This window comes from Chanos chanos, chromosome 10, assembly GCF_902362185.1.
Source record: "Chanos chanos chromosome 10, fChaCha1.1, whole genome shotgun sequence".
Lineage (NCBI taxonomy): Eukaryota > Metazoa > Chordata > Actinopteri > Gonorynchiformes > Chanidae > Chanos > Chanos chanos.
Genome location: NC_044504.1, coordinates 9,646,492 through 9,667,687, shown reverse-complemented (window position 1 = coordinate 9,667,687; position 21,196 = coordinate 9,646,492). Strand labels below are relative to the sequence as shown.

General features: G+C 39.9%; 2 protein-coding genes across 2 annotated transcripts; both read left to right on the top strand.

Moving 5' to 3' along the window:
• Positions 1-301: 301 nt before the first annotated feature.
• On the top strand, positions 302-4,540 carry LOC115823018 (UDP-glucuronosyltransferase). The gene is made up of 5 exons (XM_030787014.1): positions 302-1,284; positions 2,178-2,309; positions 2,822-2,909; positions 3,158-3,377; positions 3,617-4,540. Exons 1-5 carry the CDS (start codon positions 427-429, stop codon positions 3,894-3,896), a joined length of 1,578 nt encoding a protein of 525 aa, XP_030642874.1. The 5' UTR covers positions 302-426; the 3' UTR covers positions 3,897-4,540.
• Positions 4,541-5,647: 1,107 nt separating this feature from the next.
• On the top strand, positions 5,648-9,261 carry prmt2 (protein arginine methyltransferase 2). The gene is made up of 9 exons (XM_030787020.1): positions 5,648-5,722; positions 6,469-6,639; positions 6,749-6,910; positions 7,133-7,297; positions 7,809-7,984; positions 8,418-8,547; positions 8,640-8,776; positions 8,880-9,034; positions 9,221-9,261. Exons 1-9 carry the CDS (start codon positions 5,648-5,650, stop codon positions 9,259-9,261), a joined length of 1,212 nt encoding a protein of 403 aa, XP_030642880.1.
• The last annotated feature ends 11,935 nt before the right edge of the window (positions 9,262-21,196 follow it).

The window sequence follows — 21,196 nt, the reverse complement described above, 5'->3', positions numbered from 1 at the left end:
AAGAAATAATAAAGCTGTGCGTTTTGAAATCTGTTTAAATATTTTGACCTGGTCATTAAAAAATGTGATCCTCAGGCAAAGTCTCGTAGCTTTATATTCAACAGTGTTTATGGCAAGCGTGACTTGTAATAGTTGACTCTGAGCAATCCTAGTGTTCACATTACCAATAATTAACCATGCTTGAGGCACATCTAACCCACATTGTAGACTTTAAACCACAGATCTGATCATTATTGCACGAACTCTGGGGTTATATAACGGCTTGTCTCTGCAAGCAGATTGAGTTAAGCTCAGTATACTCACACACACACACACACACACACAAACTCAGAGTCCCCACCTCATACTTGAACCTCTGTTATATGGACTGTCAGCTGTCAGGAAGGCAGAATCTCATCTGTAGTAGGGCTGATACAACCGGGAAGCATGGTGAGAGGGGTACTTGTCGTTCCTCTGGGGCTGCTGGTTTGGTTCTGCTGTGGTTCCATGGATGCTGTGCATGGGGGGAAAGTGTTGGTCATGCCTGTGGATGGAAGTCATTGGCTCAGCATGAAAATTTTGGTGGAAGAGCTCTCCAGACGTGGCCACGAGATGGTAGTCCTGGTTCCAGAGACCAGCATCCTCATCCGAGGCTCTGACACCTACACGACTCAGACCTTTCACGTCCCCTACACTGCAGATGAGCTGAATAGCAATTTGGACAAACTAAAGGAAGGAGTGTTCCAGAAACCCGAGCTGTCGGACGTCGTGGTTAATGTAGAGCGTCTGCTGAATTTCACTACAATGCAGGTGAAAGGCTGTGAGGGCCTCCTGTATGACGAGCCTCTGATGAAGCAGCTACGCGAGAAAGGCTTTGATATCCTGCTTACCGACCCTTTTCTGCCCTGTGGCTCTATCATTGCCGATGCTTTCTCACTTCCTGCCATCTATTTCCTGCGAGGGATTCCCTGTGGCCTTGACTTAGATGCAGCCCAATGTCCCTCTCCCCCTTCCTTTGTGCCTCGTTTTTTTACAGACAACACGGACGTCATGAATTTCCCACAGAGAGTGAAAAACATGCTCATGACTGGCGTGGAGATTTACCTTTGTAAGAAACTTTTCGCTAGCTTTGATGAACTAACTAAAAGGTATCTACAGAAGGATATGACATACAAAGAGCTCATTGGCAATGGTGCAATATGGCTGATGAGATATGATTTTACCTTTGAGTATCCCAGACCATTAATGCCCAACATGGTCCAGATTGGTGGTATCAACTGTGCCAAGAGAAAGGCTATTCCAACGGTGAGTCTTCATAACAGTTAATGTGCAAAAGTAACTCAAGAACAACACACAAATCTTTACATCAAAGCAAATACATGTGATCGTGACCATCGATTTCTAAGAGGTTTCTAAATAACTGGAACAAGTTCCAAGAATGAATTACAACAGAGAACAAGTATTTAAACCCATTGTGTGCAGAGATCCAAAGCAAAATTTTAAAACCTGAGAGAGATGTTTTGTAACTTGCATCGCACCAATGAAATTAAAAACCCTTACCTCTATAAAAAAAATCCTTCTACTTCCATTTTTTCTTGACATCATCCTGTTTTTTTGTCTGATGGCTTGCTCCTGTTGCTACATTGTCTTATCTGGGGCTATGTTTTCCTTTGCTATCGCAAACCTAACGACACACAGAGTTCCGAGGGTTCAGAGGTTGCTAACAGACAACAGCTTAGCGTGCTTAAACATGACAAGGGAAATAGACAATCGCACTGACTTATTTCAAAGCATTGTTGCTAATATTTATTCTGCTGCATAAGATCAGCACATGTCCGCTGTCATCCATATTTGTTCTCATAGTCATAAACTTATGTGGTAGGGTAAAACAACTGACCAAAGTCATGAGAGGCAGGGTTTTCCTGTTGGACTAATCTTAGGGGCTGTATTGGGGGGATTGTGTTGTGTTTGTAGTTTGTAGCAACAAATTATAAAAGGGACTATATATACTACAATGTCTTTTCACTCAGTGTTTGACACAATCTCTGGTCTTCTTTAACTACAGATATTCTGTACATTTTCTATAATTAGTTCCCCTATGAAAAGATCACCTACATGTGGAGGCTGGGCTGACTGCTATTATTTGGTAGCTATTTTGCCCTCTCTGTATCAGACTAAGGCTTCTGTCCCTTTTACAGGATTTGGAGGAGTTTGTGAATGGGTCTGGTGATGCTGGCTTTGTGATCTTCACACTCGGATCCATGGTTTCACAAATGCCCGAGGCTAAAGCTCGAGTATTCTTCGAAGCCTTTAGACAGATCCCTCAGAGAGTAAGTGAAGAGACATCATATGTCATTAAAAATGTTTATACGCACAGACACATACACACACACATTGCAAAAGTGTATCAGGAGATCACCTACAGTAACACTGTGTGGGTACAGTGCATTGTAAGACCATGTACGTGTAAAACTAAGTGTTTGCTTGTCCTGTCTGCCCATAACAAGTTGTTACAGGACTTTTCAGTTGAGCAAGCAACTCACTGAGATATTGTGGTAATTTAATTATAACAATTAATCATTCAAGCACTTAAAATGAAGCACATGAACTGTTACAAGTACAATACACACTAAAATCCATGTTCCTCCATTGTATAGATGTATGTAGGACTTTATAACAATATTTGTAATTATATTGGCATACAATGCCGTGTAAACATGTGTAATATCACAACAAGCTGATAATAAAGCACTGCAAGATAAGGCTTTATTATTGCTTGTGCCAGTCTATTGACCACAGACTTCAAAGTGTACTGAATGCGCATATCTGACTATCTTTTCAGGTTCTGTGGAGATACACAGGACCAGTACCAGAAAATGCCCCAAAGAATGTGAAAGTGATGAAGTGGCTACCACAGAATGATTTACTGGGTTTGTATATTCTAACATCTTGACTGAAAACATGTGAGTGTGTGGACACGAAGAAATAAGTAGTCAAAAGACTAGCCCAAAAGTACTTTCTTTGTTACGCAATCAGTTGCGTTACATTTTAATGGGAAGTAAGTCCATTTTATTTCAAGATGGTTTCTTATATGATTTTTGTGTCAGATATAAGTCCTCCAAACTTTTTTGTTGTCATCTTAATGTGTGTGTGGTTGGGATTGTCTCTCCTTTCTCAGCCCACCCCAAGGCAAGGGCCTTTATCACTCATGGTGGAACTCATGGAATCTATGAAGGAATCTGTCACGGGGTGCCTATGTTGATGATCCCACTATTTGGTGATCAGGGTGACAATGTACAGCGCATGGTTTCCCGCGGCGTCGCAGAATCCTTACGGTTTTATGATGTCACCACAGAAAGTTTGCTAGCAGCACTTAACAAGGTCATCAACGAAAAAAGGTAACCTCTGTCGTGAGTTTGGGGCACTGGGTTTCAGTAATTTCCGTAAAAAATCAGTACATTTTACAGGCTCACTAATGTACATAGGCCCTACAGTGTAGTGTAAATTCGAATCATACATTTCACTTTTCAGAAGTTTTCAATAGTTTCTAGAATCAAAGCAGAAAATATGACAGAATGTAATTTGATAACACAGAATCTCATTTAAGATTTCAATCTCTATTTCCTTCATACAACAGTTACAAAGAGAAAATGACAAAGCTTTCCAAAATCCACAATGACCGTCCCATTGAACCCCTTGACCTGGCAGTTTTCTGGACTGAATTTGTCATGAAACACAAAGGGGCAGAACACCTGAGGCCAGCTGCTCATGAGCTGAACTGGATCCAGTACCACAGCCTGGATGTCATTGGTTTTCTCGTCCTCATTCTAGTGACTATAATTTTGGTGACTGTTAAAAGTTGTATGTTTTGTTTTAGGAAGTGCATGAGGAAAACTTCAAAGAAGAAAAAGGAGTAGATGAAAGTGTGCTTTCAAAAAACTGTATGTGCGACCGTGTGTGAATGTGTACGTAGAGCAAGATTATATATTGCTGTTGATCTTGAAAACATGTTAAAATAGCCTAACAACTGTAACATGCCCTGAAGTCATATCAGGAGAAGTAAAATGAAACATCACCAGATGCTCATTGAGGGAAAACAATGAATGATTTCATGCTTACTTAATGCTTTTGTACGGTTATTATGAGGGTGAAATAGGGACATCCTACACACATTATATGTGTATAAGGCTTAAAATAGTGGTGACTAGGGACAGAAAGATAGGGAAGCTCAAGGGTAGTCAATAGCACACCTGAATGTGATATGAAGACAAAAGTCTATGGACTTTTGATATTTTAGTTTGCAAGCAGCATGGGGGGGGGGGGGGGGGGGGGGGTACAAGAGAAGGCTCAAATTAACTGTAAGGATGGGTCATTCATACTCCTGTAGTAAATATACATATCCCCACCCCCTGAGCTACTTGCAAACTAAGATGTGGTGAAACTTTATATAATGTATTTTGCTCTTTAAAAAAAAATCAAATCAACAAAAACAAACAAACAAACTGTTGTTCAAGATCTATCATTTTAATAAAGAAATTTTGTTTTCCACCTCATAATGTTATAGCTTTGTTTTGATGTTCTGATTTTGATGTTTAGCTCAGGGTCGTAATTATTACATGACAACACACATTCATATTCTCTTTAGTTGGGCTCTTATGGGTTAACGTGAACACACCAATCCCACCAACCGGAGATAGACCCTGCTTGGGGGTCATCAGGTTCCAAATGAACCCTCAGCCAGTCTGACCTCTTTGTTGTTGTGTGTGCAGTACCATGAAATTCCTAGTTGTATGTTACCAGTGGACTACCAATAAGTACAATAAGACAACAATAAAGAGAATAAAATGAGGTAAATGAAGTAATGCATAATTTTCAAGGTGTAGCCTTCTAATCCGTGAGTAGTCAAGATTCTGCTTACAGAGCTCGGTTTTGTAAATAATCCAAATTGCTCTTATAACTGTGGCGGACGGTCCACAAACGCAGCTGTTCTATGCATTCCATGTTGATTTTTTCCGGGAAAAAATGTTTCTGTGTGCAAACATTCAGATCAATCAATGAAGTGAATGACAACGCCCACGAGGTATTTGACATTCTGTTTCGTGTGAAGTTTTGTTGTGCAAAACGGAACCCAACCAGTGGGGAAACAGCCATCTTCTGATTTGGCCCAGAGTTAACAAACTCCGACTTTTAAACACAGATGTACTGTAGGCTATATCTTGCTTAGTCCTTGCTAATGCAGAGCGATGAGGAGAAAACGACTACACTACCCATAAAGCATAGTTCAATAAGGAAGTTTCAATTACTTTCGCGAGAACTGTCCCTGAATGCTGTAAACTTAATCAAAATGTCGTTTGTTTCACTTAGGTATGCATGCTCTTCGAATCTTCTTTATATTCAGCTATATTTTCATTCTTCATGACAAATGTCCTCCACTGTTAAGTGAAAAATCATTACCGTATAGCTAAGACGTCTTTGCTAACGTACTGATAGCGATTCAACAGCCAGCGAGTCATAGCAGCACTGTAAAATATTCGTACAGATGAGCGGTAAACAATTCATTTCACTTTTTAATTTATGAATCATAATATGCTGCTTGAATCAAATTCGCGTGAAAATTATGAAGCAAACAAAGTTATTGCTCTAACAGTTAATGAGTGAATACGAAGAGATGCATGAGGAAGAAAACAGTGCACCGGAGGAATTTATCGGAATAGCGAATTTTCAGGCCAGTGGAGCTGACCAGGTGGGCAAGCCGGTGAAGTAAATGAACACTGATACATGGACACTTTACGGAGAATTCCTCAAGCAATACTGCAAGTTCAGTCACAACCCACCATAATCATAGATTCTTTAACATTATTCCTGTTTAAATTCTACGTGAGCTGCCTTTGTAATGTTTTTGTCAATGTTAAGGAGGACTCTAAACAAGTGTTGTTGACTCCATTTTCAGTGTCACTGCAGTTTAGTGTTGGCTATAGCAAACAACATTTAATTGAGTTTCCTACAGGATTCTGCCCGATTGTTCCCGACTGTCCTCAAGCCCACCTTATCGCCAGCCCCGCCCCTGCATCTTGTAATGACCCTTGAAAAGGCTGATGGAAACCAGTTGAATTTGTTCTGTATTCTATGTATTACCAACAGCCAACTGGAACTTTGACTGCACTTAAAGTCGCACAAGAAAAGACCTGCATAAGTGCTTACAATCTAAACAATTAGGAGTGTGGTTCCTGATTTGAGAACAGGTCCAGTTCTGACCCTGATATTAGTAAATTACAATTCCCAATCAAGATATGGTTAATGAGAATTTTAATGTAACCCCCTAATTATGCCCTTGATTAAGCATATATGCTGATTTCACTACATGGGCACTGGGACAATAAGGTATACCTAAGTCCCCACACCTATATGGCTGTCCTTGGCATTTTATAATGGATGTTCCTGGGAAGTTAATGTCTGTCATACCAACTGAGTAGTGTTGCATTTCTACAGCTTAGCTTCAGCACTGGGGACAGAGTGTTGGTCCACAACAAGAGCTCAGCTGATTGGTGGTGGGCAGAATTTCAGGGATGCTATGGCTATGTACCATCCAGCTACTTGCAACTGGACACAGAGGAGGACGTCTGGCAGGACGACGAATATTTTGGCAATTATGGTACACTGGTAAGGATCAACCAGGCTGCCAGATTGTTATCACTGTTACCCTAAAAAAGTCTGAGCACTTCATGTATGACATTTCATATAAACTATACTCTCTTTCTCTTGATCATAGCGGCTTCATTTAGAGATGCTATCAGACAAACCTCGCACTGAGACATATAGGCAAGTTATCTTAAGCAACAGCGCCCCCCTGAGGGGAAAAGTGATCATGGATCTGGGCTGTGGGACAGGCATCATCAGCCTTTTTTGTGCTTGTCTGTCACAGCCTGCAGCGGTAATGCCACTATTTCATTTTCAGCATGTTGCAGTACTTTGAGATGTATTAGATTACATATTGAGCGCATTGTAATACATTTTACATGAATTGTAATGCAGAGGGATATTATTTACAAATAAAGTTCAACAGAATTAGTTCAGTTTGAAAATAATTTGTGTTTCTTTTTTTTTCTTTTTTTTTTTTAAACAGTGTTTTAATAGCCTCTGTGTGTATTCAAAGGTATATGCTGTCGAGGCAAGCTCAGTGGCAGAATATACATGTGCGCTGGTGAAGCAGAACCGCTGTGAGAACGTGGTGAAGGTATTTCAGGCCCGGATAGAAGAGCTGACCCTGCCTGGTAAAGTGGATGTGCTGGTGTCTGAGTGGATGGGGAACTGCCTCTTGGTATGAATGCTTTTCTACAGCCTGACTATCTTCTATAAGACAACCAGTTTAAATGCATGTAAAATATTCTCGTTCTACCTAACCCAGAATATTTTATGAATTTCTCCTTTCATTCACTGTGTCTGTCAGTGTTCCTCTCAAGTTTATGCTAGATCCATCTCTAAGACCAAAACACATCACAGCCACTTGGTTTCTCAGTGACAGATGTGTGTTGCAGCTAAACCAAGAAGTTTTCCTCTCTCAGCACTCACATTCTGTCTGTAGCATTTGCTTTTTATAACAGCATACTACTGTGTGTGTGTGTGTGTGTGTGTGTGTGTGTGTCTATTTGTGCGTGTGTGTGTTGGAAGTGGTCAGAACCAAATATATTACTCGTTATTTGGTATAGTGATATCATGCAGGAAAACTGAGGGATCACAAAGCTGTGCTGTCATTTGTGCTGTCATCAACAGCCTCACATCCCTGTTTGTTCATTTGGTTGTTTGTTTGTTGTCTCTCACACTGCCCCCAGTTTGAGTTCATGGTGGAGTCTGTGGTGCTGGCACGGGACCGCTGGCTGAAACAGGGTGGAATGATGTGGCCCTCATCTGCCTGTCTTACACTCGTGCCCTGTCAAGCCTTGACTGACTACAGTGAGAAAATGGACTTCTGGGACAGACCATACGGTTTAGACTTCAGCTGTCTCAAGTAACATGGTTCACACTTGTCTACGAGTATATTCACACTAGGATTGTTATAAATAATTCAGTTCGGCCTGGTTTGTTTTTACATAAATGTACTAGTTACTTTAAAAGTGAAATTATGTCTGCATTTCTAAATTTTCCCATAGTGCAGTTACGTGTCTGAAAATGACTTGGTTCATTTGACATAGATCTTACGACATGTAGTAGTCTTTCTACAACTCCTTTCTACATCCTCCATTTCGCTTATTTTCTTAAATATGATAACAAATATACCGTTGTTTATATAAAATTCCTTGTATGTCAAAGTTCAAAGTATCAGTGGCTTGAAGTATATGGCACGGGGATATCTTGCATGCCAGAATACCCAATGTTTTGTGTCTGAACAAAGATAATTCTTCGATAATCATTGTGAGATTGACTGAGTATTAATGTCCCAGGCCACTTGCACAAAAGGAATTCTTTTCCAAGCCCAAGTTCAACCACCAGATTGTTCCGGAGGACTGCCTGTCCGCCCCCAGTGACGTCATTACACTCAACATGCACACACTGCAGGTGTCAGACTTAGAGGTGAAATCATCTTTCTCTTTTGGGGGGGGGGCTCAGAAACATCCTTAAAATTCAGAGAAGTATACATAGCCCCTTCGCTCTCTCTTTCACAGAAACTAAGTGGAAATTTCAGTTTCACTGTGGAGAAGTTTGGTACTCTGCATGGGTTTACAGCTTGGTTTAGTGCACAATTTCAGAGTCTTGAGAAAGACGGTACAGTGCTGGAATTGAACACGGGACCACATTCCGAGTATGTTGAATCACAACATAACAATGATTGATTAATTAATAATTAATTGAGTCAAACACAATCATTGAACAACACAATCATTTTCATTCACCTTTGGTCTCAGGTTGACTCACTGGAAGCAGACTCTCTTCATGCTGGACAGTCCAGTCACAGTACATGAGGGCGACTGTATTGCTGGGTCAATCACACTACAGAGGAACCCTATTTGGAGACGCCACATGACCATCACCTTCCAGTGGAGCATAAATAGCACCAAGGATGCAACACCCTGCAAGGCAAGGGGTCTCTGCTGTCATTGAGATCCTCAAATGATGAGTCTCTGCTGCAGATATTCTAGCAAGAATACATAATGCTAAACAAACACAAACAAACAAACAAACAAAAAAGGCCAGCAATGGGAACCACCTATCAATGTTTTAACAAGTTTTTTTTTTTTTTCCATGTTGTCACAGGTCCAGACGAACAGTTTTCCAATGTGGAGGTGATCAGAAGCTGCTCAGTCCATGTCCCACTAAATCTACACCAGTGCACAAAGGATTCAAACACTAAAACTCATTCCTTAAACTCTAGGGTTTCGTTTGCTGCTCTTCCTCCAAATCCGATCTCCAGTGAGAGATTAAGGACTGAGAATACATAGAGCTTTCTGTATGTTCTTGAGACTAGCAATACGGCTTTGTGAGTGTCTTTTTAACCTGAAACCAATGTTAAAATAAAATACATTAAATTCAGCAGTAAAATTTTGAAAGACTTGGGGTGGGGGGGGGGGTTATTAGATAATCAAAAGGGTGAAAAATGGTCTATATTTGCTTGTGAGAATATCAACCAGTCACAAACTATAAACCCAGCAGTTATTATGATACTGTAATACTATGGACTTTATTTCAAATTTCATTTCATGTAAGCCTTGGAATTGGAACTTATGAATGAACCTAACTGATAATGAGCAGTCAAGAGCTTTTGATAGTTGTGTTTCAAAGCACTCTAAGGAGGCACTGATGGTGTAGTGCTTAAAAGTACATGCATACACATTGGTGAACACTGTATGTACACTTACTGATCAAGATTAATCTTACCAGCGTAACATCTCAAGGCAAGGAACTGTTATTATTTACACAGCACGTATCAGACAGGACCTCAATCACATTTCAATAACAACTTGTTAAAAAGTACTGCTGTTAACTGAACATTATCAATAATACTTACTGACTGAACATTATCAATAATCACTTTAGATCAATGAATAATAAATATGCTGTTAAAGGTACGATGACCATGTTATAATCAGGCCATTTGTTATTTTTTAACAAGGGGGATGGCCCATTGGTCACTGACACTACTCTGTAGAGTATGTAGGGGGATGGCAGGTTAAAAAGGGGGATGCATTTTGGTCATTTTTCTGACAAGAGGGATGGCTTCCCCCCTTTCCCCCTACAAACCGCATACTGGTTATAATTGCAGTTAGCACAGCCAATACAAGACTTAAATTCTGTACAGTCTGAAAATTGAACAAAATGGCATAGTATCATGTCCTGACCTCTTGAAAAAGTTAGTGGAGCACTACGTCAATGATTTGCAATAAAGCTGTAAAAAGACATAACAGGCAAAAAATACAAGATTATAATGAAAATGACAGCTGAACTGAAAATCTTACATCATTTCATGTTTTATTTACTTTTCAAAGATTTAAATGTCAGTATAACTAAACCATAGTACAAATGAATTGAACCATGGAGCTGCAAATTTTCTGAACCCGTCATTCATTTCAGCCCATTCAAAACTGAACAAATTACAAAGATGTAGGGGTAAGTGCTATGTGCAATTATTGTACAGTCTTGTGCAAACATGAAAGGGAAATCCTCAAGGTTCTATTTTATGTCTAGCGTTGACTCTTGGAACGTGTGTTTACCTGAGAAGTTATTAGCGGAGAAGATGCGGAGATAAGAGGTGACAGTGCACCTTCCTCCCACTCTGATTTTTATGCAACATAGTCTTCTTCACTGTCAGTCTGACTCTGGTGTTTGGCACAGTGTCTCTCAAAGGTGGGTATGTTTTTCAGTATTTTATTGTACACTTTGCAATGGTAGAGGAGCTCTCTACTGTGCGTGCACGGTCCTAACATAAGAGGAGCAAAAAAAAGGTGTGACAAACACCGCAACAGAGTTGCAGCTTCTCTTGTGCTGTTTAACATCAGTCAATGTTGAAACAGTCAATTTCAAAATAGACACAGAGATCTTACAACACTAGTTACAGCTGGATCTGTCCTTACCAAACTCCAGAGCCTGATGAACAGGCTGAAATCTTTCCACATTTGTTACATTTAAATGGCTGCTGTGTAGCCTCTCTTGCATGCAGGCAGGGGTGGATGATGAGTTCTGCTTATATGTGAATGTGATCTCACACAATGAGCATTTGAAGCACTTCTCTCCCATATGAAGCCAAAAGTGGGTCATGAGGTGTGAAGTTTGGCCAAAGCCCTTGCCACGCCCCAAAGGCCACACTTCAAAGGCTTCTAACAAGTGTGTGGGGTCCTCTAATGACATAAGTGGATTGACTGTCAATAAAGCTTTCAAGAGAATACTGCACTTATACTCTAACCAGTCTGTGAGTGGAGGTGGACAGCTGGATATGAGAGGGTGATGAAGGTTTAACGAACAAGGGACAGATATAGGGCCTATCAGCTGCATGAGTGTGTCTGTGCAGCACCAAGTCAAAGAACATGGTGGACCATTCACCAAAAGAAGAACATTTGTAGGACCTTTCTCCACTGTGCACCTGCTGGTGTTTGTTGAAGCCTGAGAGGAGTGGGAAGAGTGGGATGTTCAGAGAAATGGCATGTCTTATGTGCCAACAGATGAGATTGTTATCTGAAAGAGCATCCACACTCAGAACATGTCAACGGTTGACTGGTGAACACCTCCTTGGCCATATCTTTAGTGTTCTCTGTGACGTCCAAACGCTTGTCATCATGTACCTTGTAGAGCATCCACTCTTCATAAATTCGCATTTTAAATCTGGAATTGAACGTGGGTGATTTCTTCAGTATAATATGACAGATGTAGGCCATCTGTGTTGACCACTCACACTTAGGTGACATTTCAGTTTTGTTCCATTGGAACTGATAAAGCTACACCTTTGGAGAAGTTATGACAAGTAGAACTGAAATGTAGAATCTATTTATAGATAAAATAGATACTGAGGAGTGACAAGGGACCTGTTGTAGATGTAAGTCACAGACTTTGCATTCCTCAACAACTTCTGTGAAGGAGTGTATTGGTGAGTCTGAACCTGACCAGTGTAGCTGATTTTACATGACGGAAAGGAACAAAAAGTACTCTTCTCCAATTCCATTTTATTTTCTGCACCATACTAAATACTCTTTCAGAACTGGCATTGCTATTTTTTTTATCATTTGTATAATGCTTGATGGGTCTGACATCTGTAATTCCAGTTAACAAGTCTGGTTTTGTCTCTCAGCGATGTAAACCTTCAATAGGAGATAGCAGCAAGGCCTACCAAACACATTCGCATATTTTAAGCGCATTCATGAAAATTTTAGCAAATGTCTGTGTGCGTTTCCATCAGCTGCATTATGCGGATTAAAAATGTACACGTTCCTCATCGCAGGAGGAGTTGTGAATACCTGTGGGGTTAGAACTTGTAGGGCAACTTCCACGGAAGTCGCAACAAACTCCTTGCTGACGTTACTAAACATGTTTCCATCAACCTATCATCTTACATGATGCTAATCACTTCTTTCCAGCCTAATAAATTCCTTTCGCCTTCCAGCGAAAAGTTTCCTTTCTTATGCCGCTTAAAAGATTTGATGCCAAGTTTTAGCGTTAATTTGCATTAAATAGTTGGATGGAAATCCAGCTATTGTTGTGACAGCATTATATAGTGCGTCAGTTGTGACAGGCCATGGCTTGACTCTATTTCTGGTTTAAGTGTGCTTGATGAATAAAAAATGCGGCAGTATTTTGTGGGTTAGTACATATTCCGTTTCAGTGCAAACAAAGAACGGAAGATTGGACAGGCTTGTTGAGTGCGCTACAGTTGCGATACTGACAGTGCAGCAGTAGGTTATGAGGAATGTGTAGGCAAGTGATGGACCGTGAGTGAAAGTCGCGCCAGCTCACTTTTGTCCGCCCGAAAATAAATTTCTAGCTACGCCACTGCAAGGCCCCAGAACCTAACATTATGAAAGGCTAAAAATACGGGAGATTCATTGAAAAATGTTCCATGACTTCTACAACTCGATATCTTGTCGCAAAAGGAAAGGATAACTTCTTCTATACTGTGCCTTGATTGAAGACAACCAATAGCATACATATATGCAGACCGTTAAGAGGCTAAACAGAAGCAGTATTTTCTATTTCGCTTAATCTATTGCATGCCTACAAGAATGCAGACATCTCCCCTTAAAATATGCGTCAACTCTCTTACTCACGTGATAGACAATCTTCCCGGAAATTACTTTCCCGGGTACCCCACAATGTTATTCACTGGAAAGCCCCTAGAAAGCCGCGCTACATCTTTTGACATCGATCGCTGATCATGTATCATGCAGTTTATGATAGCCTGTTCGGTTTATAAAGTTAGGTTTGACGATGCAACAGAGAATACTGGAGAGATTACCACATGAGCACGCTCCACTGTAAGGGAAGGCAACAGTCCCAACGAAACCTGCCGCAATTCTGACGGAGCTTTCATTAAAACATCGGCCACAAGTAAAATACAAATTAATTCGACAGTCATTCATCAATATAATCGTCGTTTTAAGCCTTGTCAGTCGCATCATAATATATGCGGTGTTTCTTGAGTCTGGGTGAGAGGAGGGTGCCTTACTCATCGACTACACGTAACTTAATTTGCTTGCGGACGCTCCAGCACCCTTCCACTGTGACCACATAGCGATCTCACACAAAATGCCCAGCTTCATCAACCATTGCAGATTCTTTTATATCCACTGCATATTCTTATATTCTTACATTTCTTTCCCTCTATTTATTGCACATGTATATATTTCCTTTTTTACATATATGTCTTTATATTACCCTTATCTATTCTTTTTACTATTATCTACTCTTACTTTACACTGTGCAAGTTGAGTTGGCCCCGAGCCCAAGAATTCATTACTGATAGTGATGTTCACATTGTCATCTAGTAAATGACAATAAAACTTGAAACTTGACATCAGACCAGAGAAAGCTAACGGATTTGTAAGATATGGACCACAAATTAGTGGACCACAAATGTGAAACAACATCTGTGACTTTTTCATAGCATGGATTTTTAACCATATGAGATGAATAAAACTTAGAAAGCTCCTTAGGTTTGTCAGTGGCATTTCCTTAAGCACATGAGAAACACATCCGTACGTTTAGAACTCAGAAAAGCTGGAATGTCTAATATAAATGCAGTGCAAAACGTCCGAATGAAGATGTCCGTTTCGTCGGGTGCACGACCCTTTTCACAAACTGAAAAGTTTCAGTTGGATATCCAAGTAGTTGAACATTAGTTATCATATTATTTGACAAACATGACCAAACAAATAAACAAGGACAAGCTCATTAATTTTTGCGATACAGAACCATTACACTTGAGCATTGATAGTTTTCTGTCAAATGTTATTTCAATTTAATTAGCCTATATGAATCAGCTGCAGGAGTCTCGTTTCGTTTTTTGACAACGGGAAGTCCGATTCTGAGGAAAACGAAACACAAATAACAACGACATGAGGCTCTGCCTGCTTGCGCATAAATTGATTGCCAACGTTAAGTCAGCCAGTTCACTGATGATAGGGCGCCGCGGAGATGACACCTGCCAGAGTGATAAGTTAGGAAAAGGTAGAGATGAAGTTTAAACAGAATACGATCTACTTTTATTATTTTACTGTTCCTGTACAATCTGTGTCAGTTTGTAAAACAAAAAATTATATACTTAAATGAAAATGACCAAAATATTCCATTTGAAGGCTTCTGTATTGTGCAAATTATGCTATTTATTGTTGTGCAGGGTGTCTTACGACGAGGAACAATGAGTGCATCAAAAAAGAGAAAGAAGTGAGTATATTTTTTTTTCTTTTAGCTAGTTAAGAGGTGGGACCTTGTCCGTAATTACCTCTAGATGTTGAGAAGAATATGATTTAACCAAAATTAAATATAACCGCCATCTGTAGCGGAAATATTGCTCCGCTACTAAAAATGTGTGTGTGTAGACAAAAACACCACTAATAAGTGTGTGTCTCTGCCACTTTTCCACCAACAAGGAACGGGTCCCCTTCTGGATCGCACACCAATTTTTGAACTGTTCGGAGCATTTTGACCAAAAATAGACTGGTTCGGAATCTGAAAAGTTTGCTCTCAGCTGGAATAAAAAAAACATCTGTTTTTTCCAGCGCGAACCGCGACGACATCGGTGGACGTAGCATTCATTTATACTCGTGTAGGCTATACGTTGGCAAAGAAAACATTTTCACATATCATTCGTCTTGCACGTAATAGTCTTCTAAGTCCTCTTATCATTAGTAGTTGGCCCATGCTTGTTTTTTGCATGAGAACAAACATCTACAATAACAATAAAATCTGCAATAACTCGCATATAATCAACGCGATCCGCTATCTTGCAACTACTGTTTACTTCCGTTGTGCATTGTGCAATGCCCTCCGTTGATGAAGCATCCTTGATTACAATGGTTCCGCTCAAAACTGGTGGAAACGCGAGCTGTTTGCTAGAAGGTACCAGCACTGGGCTTTGAAAATGAGGGAGACTTTCCTTGTTTAACATATCAGCAAGGGTTGGATTAACTAGTTCCTACATTAACTAAGTGACTACAATTGGGTGGTCAATCAGATACCTGGTTGAAGGTGAAATGTTGTGAACACTGAATGTTGTGATGAAAAATGTACACATTCCTCATGTACACATTCCTTTACTAACATAAAATGGTAGTAAATAGACTACTCAATAAAAAAAAGCGAGGATAAACCACATAATTCAAGGGAAATAAAACAGGAGAGATTGTCCAAATTAATAAATAAAACAGTTTAGAGTAAAATAATTAAAAGAATAGATTAAATGAAATTAAAAAAGAAAAGAATTAAAAAACGAGGAATGGATAAAATGAATAAAAACCATTAAAACAAAAAAAGAGAAAAATAAAAGAGAAAACTGCTAATAGTACGCTAGACTAAAAAGTTTTTAGTTGCCATTTAAAACTGTCCACTGAGCCTGCCTCTCTGATACTTCTTGGTAGGGTGTTCCACAGTTTAGGTGCATAGTGGATAAAAGCAGCTTCCCCAATTTTATTTTTGGGGACTTTTGGAATGTTTAAAAGACCTGCCATAGAGGACCTAAGGGCTCGTGAATGAACATAAAACAACAGAGAATCGGTAATGTAAGCTGGTGCTAAACCATTAAGAGCTTTGTATAAAAGTAGAAGGACTTTAAAATCAATTCTAAAAGATACAGGGAGCCAATGCAGTGCAGCTAAAACAGGAGTAATATGCTCTCTCTTCTATGTTTTTGTTAAAAGTCTAGCAGCAGAGTTCTGAATTAGCTGTAGATTCTCAATTGACTTCTTTGGAAGACCAATAAAAAGAGCATTACAGTAGTCCAGTCTACTTGAAATAAAAGCATGATTGAGCTTCTCAGCATCCTGTTGAGTTAGAAATGGGCGTATTCTGGCAATATTTCTCAGGTGGAAGAAGGCTGCTTTGGTTACCTTGCTTATGTGGGGTTTAAAACTTAAATCTGAGTCTAAAATTACACCTAGGCTTGTGACTTCCAGTTTGTTTTGATGGCCCAAGTGTCTTAGTCTGGTAGAAAGTGCGTCTCTTCTGGGTTTGGGGCCAACTAATAGTATTTCAGTCTTGTCTTCATTTAACTTTAAAAAATTATTACTCATCTATTGAGTGATTGCTGACAGGCAAGTGGTCAAGGAGTATAATGCATTTATGTCATTTGGTTCAACGGAAATGTATAGTTGTGTATCATCAGCATAGCTATGGAAGTTAACATTGTGTTCTCTGATGATCTTACCTAGTGGTAACATATATAATGAAAAAAGAAGGGGACCAAGACAGCTTCCTTGTGCAACACCAGAAGATATGTTATGTTTCTTTGATACACAATCTCCAAGACTAACATAAAATTGTCTCCCTGTAATGTATGTTCGGAACCAGTTAAGAGCGCATTCAGAGAGACCAACCCAGTTTTCTAGACGATTGATTAAAATGCTGTGGTCAATCATGTCAAATGCAGCACTCAAATCTAAGAGAATAAGCACTGAGACCTTTTTTGCAGCAACACCGATTCTAAGATCATTGACTATTTTTGTTAGAGCAGTCTGTACTGTGATTGGACCTAAAACCTGACTGGAACTTCTCTAAAATATTGTTGTTATTTAAAAAGTGGTTTAGCTGATTAAAAACTACTTTTTCATGTATTTTGCTCATGAAGGGTAGGTTGGAAATAGGCCTGTAATTATTTAGTACACTGTAGTCTAGGTTTGGTTTCTTCAATAACGGTTTCACAACAGCAGTTACAATCTTACAGAGTTCTGCTTCAGTGATGCTACTAAAGTTCCTCATACTTGCTGGCTTATTACATGGTAGATCATAAGAGTTACTGGAGTTCCTGACAATACCAGCTCTTATAGTTTTTATTTTGTTGTTAAAGAATTGTGCAAATTCTTCACATTTTGATGAAGAGGCTACCCTAGTGGAAATTCCAGTTGAAAACCAGTAGAAAATCCCAGTAGAATACCAATTGAAAACCAATTGAAAACCAGTAGAAATCCAATTGAAAACCAGTAGAAAACCAATAGCAATTTCAACTGGTTCCTATTGGTTTTTATAGGGAAATTGAAACACATTCAACTGGTTTCATAACTGGTTTCTACTGGAATGCCCAGTAGAAAAACCAATAGAAATTTCTACTGGAATGTATTGGTCTGAACTGGTCTCAGGTGGTCTGTATTGGTTGAACTGGTCTCAAATGGTCTGTATTGGTTATAGCTGGAGACAACTGGGTTATTGAGTTCACCTGAACTCACATGGTGTGTGAAATGTTACAGTTGGTATTTAAATGGATTGAACTAATTTCAATTTGTGGAACCTGGAATTATAGTGAATACATCACTGCATGTAATTTATGTTTTAACAGTTTACTTCCACCACGTCCACACAGGCTGAGAACACACACACCTTTATATACTGCAATCTATATATACACCTTGATAATAACAATTTAACAGAGAATACTGAAATACAGGCAACAAGTAAATGTATAGGGAATGCCTTTATTAAGTTCATATACACATGAGTGTATTGGTGAACCTGACCAGTGTAGCTGATTTTACATGACGGAAAGGAACAAAGTGCAATTCTCCAATTCCATTTTATTTTCTGTACCATACCTTTAGCACCATACTAAATACTCTTTCAGAGCTGGCATTGCTATTTTTTTATTATTTGTATAATGCTTGATGGGTCTGACATCTGTAATTCCAGTTAACAAGTCTGGTTTTGTCTTTCAGCGATGTAAACCTTCAATAGGAGATAGCAGCAAGGCCTACCAAACACATTCGCATATTTTAAGCGCATTCATGAAAATTTTAGTAAATGTCTGTGCGCGTTTCCATCAGCTGTATTATGCGGATTAAAAGAAAATGTACACATTCCTCATCGCAGGAGGAGTAATGAATATAAACGGGAGGGTTGACAGGTTCAGGAACCCGTTCCCTGTTGGTGGGAAAGGGGGGATGTGCTATGGAGAGATACCACTCTACTTCCTGGATAGCACACTTACCCCAAACCAAAAGCCTATGAGTGCAAATTCAAGAATATTTATTAATGAATGGCAATTTAAATAGTAGCTAAATAATTTTTAAATATCTTTGTCTAAATAGTCATTTAATACCCTTAAATATCTCTGTTTGAATAGTTAAATACCATTAAGCTACATATTAAAATGACGTTAGATAAAAACACAGAAAGTGGACTTAACATTAACAACAATAATAAATAGCCTACTGACCAATCACTCTCTTATTCATACTTCCATACTACTGCGGTAAAGCGTCTATCAGTAGGATTAAAAATACAAAGCATAACATTGTCTCAATATGTTCATAATTACAGTTTACAATGAATTATGTTAGGGGAGTCCTCATAAGTGAGTCTGTTCAACGTGTTATCATGTGTCAGTTCGTGGTCCACAAAAGATCCAAGGAAAGGCAGGTCGCCTGTGTGTGTGATGTGTGAGTTCCAAGGCTCCGCGCTGTAAACGCTCCATAGAAGTCGCTCATACGTGCACTTGAGAGTGAAAGTAAGTGTTTGTAAATTAGGCGGGCTGTTGGATCTTCTTGTACCTCCAGGAAGTCAAATAAATAGAATAAAGATTATTCACAAGTCTCGAGTCCGAGTCGAGTCTCAAGTCTTTTGAGCGGACGTTCGTAACCCGGAGACTGCCTGTAACTAAAAAAAAACAAACAAATTGGAACCCAATACCGTGAACGTCTTGATGGCTGGTAGAGTAACTGGCAGATGTCCGTGGATTGCAGGGCAGCACGGCAACGACTTAAGTGCCGTAGGGTGCAGCCGAATAGTCAAAAAATTAGTCCTTTCCTAACCACTTTTCCTTGACCTCGATGGAAAACGTCATGAGGTTAAGGAAAGGTGGGAAGGAGAATTCAATGACTTGGGAAAAGACATCCGCGGTGCTAAGAGAATCCGACTGCATTTACACTAGGCTACGTAATCATGCGATGGCGGATATTACTGACGTAGATCTGCTGTGATGAAATTACAATGTTCCGAAGATGGACTACTAAAAGCGCGTCTTACATACTTCGCCCAGTGTGTTCTTGCCGTGTTTTTTCACGGCATATAGACGTGCACAACCCGGTGAAAAATGTTACTGATACCAAGGTTGGAATTGAAATTTTTCAAGGTTGGAAAGAAAAAGGCATATACCAATCACACAAGTGAAAACGAATGGTTGCTCATGCTCACCCTCCTATCCGTTCACATTTATCGACATGAATCCCAGTATGATTGTAGGAAAATAATCGTTAAATGTATGCAAGTTAGGCATAACCTGTTAGGCCTACAAATCTACAGTTGTACATACCATCACTCTTAAGTTTCAAACATGTAAAAAAATCTGGCTATAAACGTCTCATATCCCTTATCGGTCATGTTGATCTGATCCATTTTTAGAAAATAGAATTTAATTTGTTTTGCATTTACTAATGCTTGTATTTCAATACCAAGACTTTTAATCAGAAATAGTTGGAAAATTGTTAGTAAATTATTTAAGTTCATATTGTGAATTTTAACTTTTCTGCTAAGAATTTAAGTAAGAATGCATGAGCATGACTCGATTTGCATGAGAAGCCCTTTTATAGTCAGAAATAGTTAGGAACTGTTTAGAAACTGTTATATTTTGGAGAGCTTATATGTCTTTTGACCGACACCATCACTTTGTCATGTTACTTTTATTTATTTATTTATTTTTAAATTTTATTTTATTTGTGTAGGATCAGCAAATCATTAAATGAGAAACTTCAGAGATATATAATTCACCTAACATGTCCTGGGTCTTCCCCGGGGTCTCCTCCCAGTTGGTCGTGCCCAGAACACCTTCATAGGGAGGCACCCAGGAGGCATCCTGACTAGGTGCCCGAACCACCTCAACTGGCTCCTTTCAATGTGGAGGAGCAGCGGCTCTACTCCAAGCTCCTCCGGGGTGTCCGAGCTCCTCACCCTATCCCTAAGGGTGCGCCCAGCCACCCTGCGGAGGAAGCTCATTTCCGCCGCTTGTATCCACGATCTCATTCTTTCGGTCACTACCCAGAGCTTGCGACCATAGGTGAGGGTTGGAACAAAGATCGACTGGTAAATTGAGAGCCTTGCCTTCTGACTCAGCTCCTTCTTCACCACGACGGTCCAGTACAACGACTGCATGACCGCCGCCGCCGCCCCGATCCGCCTGTCGTTCTCCTGCTCCATTTTACCCTCACTTGTGAACAAGACCCTAGGATACTTCATCTCCTCCACTTGAGGCAGAAACTCAGTCCCAACTCGGAGAGGGCAAGCCACCTTTTTCCGGCATAGGACTTGGGGGTGCTGATCCTCATCCCAACCGCTTCACACTCAGCTGCGAACCGCCCCAACGCGTGCTGGAGGTCACAGTTTGATGAGGCCAACAGTACCACATCATCTGCAAAAAGCAGAGACGCAATCCTGAGGCCACCGTACTGGACACCCTCCTCACCCCGACTGCGCCTTGAGATCCTGTCCATGAAAATTAAGAACAAGATCGGAGACAAGGTACAGCCCTGGCAGAGTCCAACACTCACTGGGAATGAGTTTGACTTTGTGCCGAGAATATGGACACAGCTCTCACTACGGTTAT

Coding starts and splice junctions, on each gene's coding strand:
- prmt2 (XM_030787020.1), top strand. CDS start 5,648: ATGCATGAGGAAGAAAACAGTGCACCGGAGGAATTTATCGGAATAGCG. Junction 5,723..6,468: donor AGGCCAGTGGAGCTGACCAG/GTGGGCAAGCCG, acceptor GCATTTCTACAG/CTTAGCTTCAGCACTGGGGA. Junction 6,640..6,748: donor TTGGCAATTATGGTACACTG/GTAAGGATCAAC, acceptor TCTTGATCATAG/CGGCTTCATTTAGAGATGCT.
- LOC115823018 (XM_030787014.1), top strand. CDS start 427: ATGGTGAGAGGGGTACTTGTCGTTCCTCTGGGGCTGCTGGTTTGGTTC. Junction 2,910..3,157: donor ACCACAGAATGATTTACTGG/GTTTGTATATTC, acceptor CTCCTTTCTCAG/CCCACCCCAAGGCAAGGGCC. Junction 3,378..3,616: donor AAGGTCATCAACGAAAAAAG/GTAACCTCTGTC, acceptor TTCATACAACAG/TTACAAAGAGAAAATGACAA.